This window comes from Anopheles maculipalpis, chromosome 2RL (assembly GCF_943734695.1).
Source record: "Anopheles maculipalpis chromosome 2RL, idAnoMacuDA_375_x, whole genome shotgun sequence".
NCBI lineage: Eukaryota > Metazoa > Arthropoda > Insecta > Diptera > Culicidae > Anopheles > Anopheles maculipalpis.
In genome coordinates, this window is record NC_064871.1 from 39,747,031 (window position 1) to 39,757,291 (window position 10,261).

General features: G+C 43.9%; 6 protein-coding genes across 7 annotated transcripts in view; 5 read left to right on the plus strand and 1 right to left on the minus strand.

The window, feature by feature from the left end:
* The window catches only part of LOC126557871 (ero1-like protein), a 427,255-nt gene that overhangs the window by 369,959 nt on the left and 47,035 nt on the right, over positions 1-10,261 (plus strand). The window lies entirely within an intron of this gene.
* The window catches only part of LOC126558692 (protein tipE), a 186,707-nt gene that overhangs the window by 122,739 nt on the left and 53,707 nt on the right, over positions 1-10,261 (minus strand). The window lies entirely within an intron of this gene.
* Positions 1-10,261, plus strand: part of LOC126559226 (DNA-directed RNA polymerase II subunit RPB7) — a 240,333-nt gene that overhangs the window by 84,525 nt on the left and 145,547 nt on the right. The gene's annotated exons all lie outside the window — the stretch shown is intronic.
* Positions 1,341-4,410, plus strand: LOC126558116 (venom protease-like). The gene is given in 3 exon segments (XM_050214070.1): positions 1,341-1,404; positions 2,947-4,028; positions 4,267-4,410. Coding segments are annotated over 3 exon segments (1,290 nt in total).
* On the plus strand, positions 1,852-2,854 carry LOC126558821 (uncharacterized). Its single transcript, XM_050214892.1, has one exon. The coding sequence runs from the start codon at positions 2,066-2,068 to the stop codon at positions 2,852-2,854; it is 789 nt and encodes a 262-aa protein (XP_050070849.1). The 5' UTR covers positions 1,852-2,065.
* Positions 6,630-9,644, plus strand: LOC126557885 (venom serine protease Bi-VSP-like). Its single transcript, XM_050213794.1, has 6 exons — positions 6,630-6,756; positions 7,830-8,129; positions 8,207-8,693; positions 8,766-8,841; positions 8,938-9,022; positions 9,118-9,644. The coding sequence occupies exons 1-6, from the start codon at positions 6,696-6,698 to the stop codon at positions 9,558-9,560; spliced, it is 1,452 nt and encodes a 483-aa protein (XP_050069751.1). The 5' UTR covers positions 6,630-6,695; the 3' UTR covers positions 9,561-9,644.

Below are 10,261 nucleotides of genomic sequence, written 5' to 3' on the forward strand. Positions count from 1 at the left end.
ACGGTGCACTGGGTAAAACAATCGAAATAAAACCAATAACTGACGGCGCGTTTACTAACAACAAAACGGAAACAAAATACAGTAAAACAGCTTTCGGCCGTAACAGACCACGGATAATCGGACCGGTCGGCTTGACATTTTCAGATAAGCATGGTCGCGTTTATAATATCGGTTTCAGATCGACAAATACATGGAACACGGAATTTTGAACAAAGCAACGTATCTTTTTGAATTTCAAAATCAAACACTGAAAAAACGAATAAAATTGAACCGTATTTAAGTATTTTACTGTTTTAACATTGCTTTTCTTCTTCTTCTTTATGGCTACACGATCTACTAGGTCACGCTGGCCAACGAATGGTTTACTAGACTTGCTGATTCCACGTACGCAGTCCTCACTACGGGTCCGGAAGGGATTTTGATACCGGTCCTGTCTAGAGATGACCGATGCCATGTCCCACTACAGCCTCGACCCCTTTTATACTTTTTATTTCTTTTTATTATTATGCTTTTATTTATATTATATTATAGTATTTTATTTTAGCTCTAATAGCCCTATGAAACATGGCAATTTTGGTTGAAATAATTTCGGAAAATTATTTTTCACAACTAATAGATAAGAATTTTTCTGTTTAAATTAGATGTAATTTACTGGCTGTTCTATCAGAATTAAAGAATCCATATTCTCTATTACTACTTGCTGATAGACTAACATATAGTTGGGTATTAAGTTCTCACACTGGGAACGGTCCGCATGGGATTTGAACCAAGCTTCTACCATGCGAAAACCGGCGCTGTTGTCGCCGCATACCACCAGGCCGCCTTAGTACGTTTTGTTTGTATTGTAGTATCCAAAATAATTATTTACAGGAAAAACAGGAAAAAATACTTTCGTTTTCTATTTTAGATCCTAGCTTTTTCTGCACGACTACTGATATAGTCATGTTGTAAAACAATAACATGGGGTACTATTATAGAATCGTAGTAATTTGTGATTTGTGATTTTATGATGATAACAAGAGATTTGGTGTAGGTCTGTATAGTGGATAGGTTGGAGACCCCTGTTTCCAATTGCTCTCCTACGATCGCTACAATGATGTTTTTTGCCAACCTACCTTCCAACATTCCATGCACAATGCCGGTAATATTTTGCACTAAGTTCCACAAAAAAGTAAACCGTAAAAAATTAAACCCAAACAATTCTGGCATGAATACTTCCTCCCATAATCAGCAAAGTTTTGCGATGTACAGAGTGCTGTCCAGTTGAAGTTTTGCTACTGCAGAATATAGATCACGGATACGGTTGCTAACATTCGTGATAAAATTTACAACGATTTGAGATGATTTCAATTTTTATATTGATGGGTAGCATGGCTTCTCTGTTTCCCTTTGCATCCGGACAAAGTAAGTAAAATGATACCATTGTGAGAAAGAGTTTATTGAAATACAAGGTGCAAAACAAATAGGTTATATACTTGATTTTCGTGTTTTATGTGAAGAACAGTTTAAGTACGTTATGTTTTACTAACTCAAATAAGTCTGTGCTTGTAAGCGTAACAGTGGGTTGCAGTTCTCGTGGATAAATATGGTGATTTTATAATGAAACCTCACTAAAGAGTGGTACTCTACACGTTCATCACCGGCGTGCCGTAAACTAGCACCAGCCTATGGCTAGGTTGAAATGCTATGCTCTAGTAAATCTGTCGATGCTACAACATATTGGCCGTTGATTCATAGTGTCAAGTACGTGTGGCAATGATGTATCTTTTTATACGTTCTTTCCCACCAGTGAATGTCATTTCTATTGGAATATTGGTCATATGTTACCCGGTCGTGTAACAGATTACACGCTAGTGGACAGATGCAGGTGGCGAAAAGCATTAACGATGACATTGAAGGTTTTTGTCGTGTTCCATGTGATGCTATTGTTCCTGTTTTTGTGAGCTGGTCCACCATGACTTAAAAGCAGCAAAATTAACCGATCAAGTGTTAGTAGTGTTTGTTTAGGTCGATCGTGTTGTACATAAAGTATCCCAAAGTGTAGCTAAAGCGTGGTGCGCTGGTTATGTCGTTGGACGAAATCTGTTGGAAACTGCTGATGTTTCCCTGGTTGGTGAAACTAGCTCATTGGAAGGGAATCTGTTTGAATCGGTTGCAAACAACGACTCCATTCCCGTTCATTACACTGCCGCCCAATTTTACCTTTCCTGCTTCGACTGTGTCCTCCGCGATTCCGTTTACACCGCTGACAAGCCCATCGTTGACGTTCAGCACAGGAACGCCCTCAACAGGGCCACCGTTTACCTCGACCACGTTTGAAACTGCGAGTCCAACCGTGTCTTTAACGTTTTCCACCACCGCCGTAACAGCAACAATTCCGGTGTCTTCATTTACCTCTACCACATTCAATACTCAACCATCCACGTTCACTACAGGCGGCACAACGTTCCCTACAAATTCAATCACAAATCCTGTTCTAACTTCTACTCCTAGCACTCCACTTTTCCCAACTGTGACTTTTACAAATCCATCGACAAGAAGTACACTCCCGGGTGCGATACTAACGTCCACTTTGCCACCTGTTACGCCCGTAACGGGCATATCACCCCTGCCAACGTTTCCCACCTTCCTTTCCACGATCAATCCACCTATTTTAACCAGTACAGTTCCTAGTACAATCCCACAAACTTCCGTTTCCTGTCCTTCAATTCCACCGACCTGTCCACCGTCCGTGTTAACGTCTACCACGTTTTCTGGGTTTGATCCTATGCCCAGCATCGATCCTAGACAGTTCTACAACGGATGTCCGTGTATAGATCCAAGAGTTATAATAGCTACTACTGCTAGAAGTTGAGCGATTATAGAAAGTATGAAAATCAGTTTAACAGTTATTTAACCATTAAAGGAGAAAATTCTTACCACACATCATATTCGTTATTCTTTCAGACGACAACTGCCTAACGCCCAATGCCCAGAATGGTATATGCATCGTTTATGGAAACTGTGATTTTATACTACAACTGATCATCCGTAATGCGAATCTGCACGATTCATCGATTGAAAACTATGTCGTACAATCCGTCTGTGGTTATAATGATGTGACACCCATGGTAATTTGGTTCATATATGCTCCAGTCAAAGAGTGAATTAAGAGTTTCGGTTTTCCCTATCTGCTCAAGGTTTGCTGTCCAACGTTAAGATTCGCTAATCAAGGCTCAAACACAACGGCTAGCTTCACAAATCCTCCAACAGTAACATCAGCTCCTGGTTCATTCTTTTTTGCAAGTATTTCCGGTGGAGCATCTAGACCGGATGTTGGTACGGTAGCGCCCAGCAGTAGCAGTGCGATAAAGCTACCCACAAACGATGCCGATCGTTGCGGTATGTCTAATGCAACACATACGCGCGTCGTCGGTGGTGTAGATGCACAGCTAAATGCCTGGCCGTGGATGGCCGCGCTGGGCTATCGATCGACGTCCTTCGAGCTAAACACCGGGCCACGCTTTCTGTGCGGTGGCACGTTGATCACTACCGTGCACGTGCTTACAGTGGCGCACTGCATCCAGACCGGTCTGTACTTTGTGCGGCTCGGTGAGCATGATATTACATCGGATCAAGATGGCGCTAACCCGGTTGACATCTACGTGCAGCGCTGGCTAGTGCACGAGCGTTACAATGAGAAAGCTATCTATAACGATATTGCGCTGATACTGTTGCAGAAATCGGTCACCATTAGCGAAACCATCAGACCGATCTGTTTGCCATTGGATGCGAAACAGCGCACAAAAGATGTTACCTATTACGCACCGTTCATTGCCGGTTGGGGAGCAGTCTCGTTCAATGGTCCGTCCGCAACCAAGCTGCAGGAGGCACAGGTGGTGGTACTTCCGGCTGACCAGTGTGCCTTCAATTATAAGCTGTATTTTCCCGGCCAGATCTTTGACGACACGGTACTGTGCGCTGGGTTCCCCCAAGGGGGCAAAGACTCCTGCCAAGGAGATAGTGGCGGTCCACTAATGTTACCCGAGGTTAGTATAGAGCAGTGTGTGTATGTGTATCTAGCCTCACAGTATATGGCGAATGATTAATAATCAATTCACGCTAAAATGGTGGCAAGCGTCTTGCCTCCTTGCCTGTTTATTTTTGCACCTCCTGATTCTATGAATCAAGGACGCAGAAAGGTGAGGTGGCGTGCGTAACATACCCAGTCGGCTGAATCATGGCGTTGTTACTGTCACGTTAATGCTATTCTTGCTTCTGTTCCAGCTTTGCTCCAACGGTCAGTACTATTACTACACCCTGATCGGACTCGTCTCGTACGGTTACGAATGTGCACGTGCCGGTTTTCCGGGAGTCTACGTGAAAGTCACGGCATATCTTTCCTGGATCGAAAGCAACATCAATTTCTGAGGCCATGCGTCGAGAGGGATGGCGTTGTATAATTAATAAACTGCACTAGCCAACAAAGGCCACCACAGGCAAAGCTTACGTCATCCCACGAAGAATCCGTCCGTCATCGCGCTACTGTTTCTACCTTCCACCTGTGGAGGAACTGTATCATCTTTAAAGTTGCTATTGCATATGCCATTTTGATTGTATGCGGTTGTGTGAGTTGTTGTTTTCCAGCCAGGGTTTTGCGGTCAAAAATCGCGCGAGCTCCCAACAAAAAACGGATGCAAAAGTCGCACACAGCCACGGCACGGTACGATGTGCGCGATCCAGAACCGGTTGCTAATGAGAAGACCAGTTTTGTAGCTGGGCTTATGTTTACCTTCCTCCATTTCTGCCGCCGAATAAAATGTAAATTCAAGTTTAAGGCGAATCATCAAGCCGGTTCCAGTGGCCCTTGAACAGACCGAGAGGTTGACAATCTTTGAATGTTTTTTTTTTGTTGATGTTGGTCTGTATTATTTCGCTATTGCTGCACTGTCTGCGCTATCGAATCGCGGCCTGAGTGCTTATGATGATAAAGTTTGCTTCTTTAGTGATTTGGGTCAATACAAACAACTTAAGAATGGATGAAATGAGTAAACTAAAGAGCTGTTTTATTCTAAGACCACTTCAGATAGGTCCCAGGCAGATTTTAATTCACGTCGGTCAAAAGGCTATGTAATATCTACTTTACTTTCCATGTTATTAGAGATATGCACAATAAATTGATGGTGAATCCTATGCAAGGAACGATGTGTCCAGACGATAAGTCTGGCTGACGTTCAAAGGTAAATGTAATAAATTGCGCCGTACTTACTTAACAGACATACAACCTTTATACTGTTTTTACAAATGGAATCCTTGAAGAAAACCTTCCCTTCAAAGTCAATTGCACAATGAAAAATGTGTTTCAACGCACAGTTGTTCAAAAAGTAAAAAGGTCGTTCAAGATATTGGTCAGAAAATAAGAGAAAATATAGAAAAGTGTGGGATAAATACAATTTGAGCTTCGAGGAGAGTTGTTGCTAAAAAGAGTCGCCAAGAAATTGGTAAATTGAATAAAATCAATTTGAGCTTAGAAGAGAAAGTTGTTATGTGTGAAAACAAATTATTATATTAAAACTTCTGATATGAAAGAGCCAGGCCCATATTGCTAACCAATAAAATTACCAATACAAACAAAATATTATTACAAAACAACACAAAAGCCATGTATAATTTAATTTAACATCATAACTACCTGATGCTTGTTTACAGCTTCCAAGATCCTCGATTGTCGATAACATGCGGCGCATGCACAGCAGCGATCAGTTAAGTAAGATGTATAGCACAAGATTACGGTCGGATCGGTAATTCTGCTGACACGATCGGCATGCTAAATGCACGCCGAGGTGCTCTCAGAGATTTTATCTAATGCTGTAAGTACATCTATTAAAATCACTCCGAGAGTGCCGTTCCATATGCATGAACACTGATGACAATGCTTAGTGTCGCGGTAAATGCGTTTTATTTTAAAGATAGAAATAAATGTAGTAATCAATGTGAATGGTTATTGAAACTCGGAATGGGAATAACATGATTTTATTGATCATGCGTTGATGATACAAAAGGAAAGCGAAGTAATTTCCCACGCAAATGAGTAATTTCGCATAGTAGCGCACGTAGCAGTAGTGTTTCCCATAAGGTAGACTGTTTGTTTTTTCGCTGTCTAATTCCTCCTAGCAAAACCTAATTGATTTTTGCTTCGGGGAATCCCAGACTCTCGCTTCAGCTGAGCGTACGGATCCACTCCACCGAGAGTCATTCTACGCGTGCAGCATCGCTCTACACAAGGTTCGTAGCTCGCAAGGAGCGCTCCAGGCGAACTGTTTTTGGATGAGCCCGGTGTTGGTGTTGCGTCCTGCGAGGGGTGCGCAAAGGCTTGCGATAGTGTGCGAATAGGTGGCGGCCCTCCCTTCCCCAACAAATAGGGGTGGCGGCTTGATAGTGGTGGTGCTGTTTCGTACGAGACCGGATTCGACTTCCGACTTCTGATTCGCGATTCTGTTGGACTGTGTGCGCTTAAAATCTTTACCGAAGAAACGGGTTAAGTTTAGTGTTGACGGTACGCTTGATCGAGAAGGAGGTTCGCGCCGTGCTTTGCGCGCCTAGAAAATGTGTTAAGCTGTTTTGCGGTTTTTTTTTCTGTCAGTTTCGAGATAGTGAAGCAAAGAACAAGTTTTAATTCCCAACAACGCTACAATTAGTGTAATTACGCGAGCATAATGTGGAAGTTTGCGTTTGTGATTATTTCCTTTCTGGCTATAAACAGTGTGCAGCCGCAAGGTACGGTCGTCAATGCTTTCGGTTTTCGGAAAGTAGAATCATTGCAGTGACGGTTTATTTTATACTATTCGAAAAAAAAAACCCACAACACACATACATCACACACAACAAACGCAACATATCGGAGCTGATCGGTGACCCTGAGAGAAAACCAGTGCCAAGGTCAAACGTCGTAGAAAAAAAAAACGATCGTTCAACCATGCATCGCATACAATTCCGACTCACAGTTCAAGTGCACGCCACGGTCTTGCAGGCGTATTTAAAAGACCTTTTTTTTTGGGGGGGATGGTCCGGTTTTTTTCGGTGGTGATATTAGCCGGTTCACTGCTTTATCGCATGTTGCTGTCTTCCGTCATCGTTGTGCGGTGTAACGAAGACGGTTGATTTAATTGGTGAAACGTTCCACATTTTTGTACGAAGGTGGTTCTTCAAATTTTAGTTAGCGAGTAGGTGGCTCGCCTCGACTGATATTCAAACGACGCAGTCATGGCCAAGTGTATCAGCCGTTTTCCATCAATGGGTAGCGCAAAGTGTGCGTCGAACTTGATGGTGTTAATCGATAACACCCCGCACGATCGCGATGATGGTGAATGCTGCTGATGATTGTCAGTTGCTTGTCAAACAATCTCCTATGATGGTAATGCATGCTGGTAGTGGTCAGTTTGAACGCACATCGAACTTGTTGACCGAAGGAGCGTCAAACGACTGTGGAACCATTACGTCAAGGAGTGGATGCTTGCTATTGGTTCAGCTCTGGTACAAACTATTCTGAAGATCGTGTGAACAGCAATTAAGCTACTGCTTGAATGGGTTTAAACTGTATTTAAGTGTATGCTACCGGCGGGCAGTGTATCATTTGCAAGTGGCCGGGTTATTTAAATATTTTTTTGTTTTCGTTTGATAAATGCTCCACCAATCACTATTTTTGCGATCTTGGGAAGTTCTACCCGGTTGCGTGACACTAACAAGCACAAATCGCTATTCACACAGCCACCCTAATCCACTCCATCCCATCCTATCCCATAAATTCCCTCTAAACGGTATCGCTCACCAGTACAGTACGCCCGTTTCAGCTGGCACGTCATGCACCACCCCGAACAGGCAGATAGGCGTTTGTCAGGTGTTCCAGTACTGTGCATCCCTGATCCGACTGTACCAATACAATCGGAATCAGGAGACGGTAAACTTCTTGCTCGCGTCCCAGCGCAGCTGTGGCAATCGCAACTATAACGGCAGCCCGGTGCTTTGCTGCAGTGATGGTGTGCAGTATGATCCCACTACAACTTCGTCTCCTTTTGTAGAGGTAACGACGGCAGCAGCGCTTCGTACGGCCGATTGCGTTGGACCAGACAATCGCGAAGGATATTGCATAAGTATGTGAGCTGACAAGCAATGCACTGGAATCTTTCGAATGCAAAACTAACAATTATTTGACATTCCGTCTCAACAGGCATACGCAACTGTCCGAGCGTTTTGAATGAGTTCGTCCAGCGTCAGAGGGATCCGCAGTACGTGCAGTACATCCAGCGCTCGAATGCGGTGTGTAACTACATCCAGCCCAACGTGTGCTGTCCCCTGCAGGGAGTCACGCAGGTTCCACCAGCTCCACCGACTGCTCCACCAACTGCCCCACCGACGGCTCCACCTCCACCTCCACCACCACCACCAGCACCAGTCACAGAGGCACCGCCACCACCACCACCACCATCGCCAGCTGCAGGTCCTGCCCAGCTACTTACCCCCGAAACCGGATGCGGCTATAGCATTGTGCAGCACAATCGGGTCGTTGGTGGCGTTCCAGCCGAACTGAACGGATGGCCCTGGATGGCGTTGGTCGGCTACAAGAATGCTTTGGGTGAAGTTTCGTTCAAGTGCGGTGGTTCGCTCATCACGAAGCGACACGTACTCACAGCTGCTCACTGCATTCGGCGCGATCTGTAAGTAGACCGGTCGCGGCATTCGTAAATTATTTGAAATTTAATGTTCTAATGTGTGCGCTACTCTTACAGATCATCGGTTCGGCTGGGTGAGCACGATACGTCCACGGATGTGGAAACGAAGCATGTCGACGTACCGGTCGTTCGGGTGAGTAGCCCGCGAAGGTCGACGAATGTCAAGTGAAAGGACGGCCTCGATATTAACAAATTATTTTCCCATATTGTTTTTTTTTCTTCTCCGCAGTACGAAACTCATCCATCGTACGACAAGAAGGACGGACACACTGATTTGGCCGTGCTATTTATGGAGTTCGAGGTGCAGTTCAGTGGTAAGCATTGCGTGTGGCCCTGAACGCCCTTAAGGTCCTGTGTACCGTCAGTAAACGTTCTTTCCCTTTCACTACTCACACACATACACAAACAGATGCGATCAAGCCTATCTGCCTGCCATTGAGTGACACGATCCGCAGCAAGAACTTCATCGGCTACACACCGTTCGTGGCCGGCTGGGGTCGCACACAGGAGGGTGGCAAGTCCGCCAATGTGCTGCAGGAGCTGCAGATTCCCATCATTGCCAACGACGAGTGTCGCACGCTGTACGACAAGATCGGTAAAGTGTTCTCGCAGAAGCAGTTCGATAATGCGGTTATGTGCGCGGGCGTGATCGAGGGTGGCAAGGATTCGTGCCAGGGCGACAGCGGTGGCCCGCTAATGTTGCCGCAGCGTTTCGGCACCGAGTTCTACTACTTCCAGGTGGGCATCGTGTCCTACGGTATCGGATGCGCCCGAGCCGAGGTTCCCGGTGTGTACACGCGTGTCGCCAGCTTTGTCGACTGGATTCAGCAAAAGGTTGCGGAACCGCTGTAAAAGTGTTGCTAGAGCTGAATGGAGACTGTTTGTTAATGGTGTTTCTCAGTAATAAATGGTATTATTAGTGTTTTGAGTACAAATTGATATAAACGTCTTGGCGCGAATATTTCTGAAATGCTTTTTATTCTATCAGTTACAGCATTTGTACACCCTTTACACAGATGAACGATAGTTTTGAGACGTTATCCTTATCAGTTGCTTTTGTACCTTATCTGTACTCATTCCCAAGTACAATTACGATTTGCTTGTGGCGCATATTAGAACAGTAATATGGGTTTACGTTCGTTACTGGTACGCGGACTCTGAATTTTTAAAATACGGATTTTTTATATATTTCTGAGTAAGTAATTTAATCGTATATTTTGTTTTGTAATTTTTACATAAACCCCTCATGTTACACAAAACCTTTCATTAATACAACATTTGAGTATTCGTGTTTAAAGATTTATATTTGCCTTGTTACTTTACCGTTTAGCACTTTACTTGCATCTTGTCTCATTATAAAATACATGAAAAAAAAAATGCTGTAAGTATGTTTTTTTATAATTTATTCTAACGTTAATGTCGTTTTTTGTATTATATTTGAATACTACTGCAATTGTAACTAAATCTGCGTTCAGATGCTGTAAAATCAACAAAAAAGAGTAAGAAAATTAATCGACAAAAACAAATACCTACATTATAAATAAGCAGTCCTA

Excerpts from the sequence above, each read along its gene's own strand:
- LOC126558821 (XM_050214892.1), top strand. The coding sequence starts at position 2,066 with ATGTCGTTGGACGAAATCTGTTGGAAACTGCTGATGTTTCCCTGGTTG.
- LOC126557885 (XM_050213794.1), top strand. The coding sequence starts at position 6,696 with ATGTGGAAGTTTGCGTTTGTGATTATTTCCTTTCTGGCTATAAACAGT. Across the intron at positions 8,130-8,206 it reads TCGCGAAGGATATTGCATAA|GCATACGCAACTGTCCGAGC; the intron begins GTATGTGAGCTG and ends CCGTCTCAACAG. Across the intron at positions 8,842-8,937 it reads TCGACGTACCGGTCGTTCGG|TACGAAACTCATCCATCGTA; the intron begins GTGAGTAGCCCG and ends TCTTCTCCGCAG.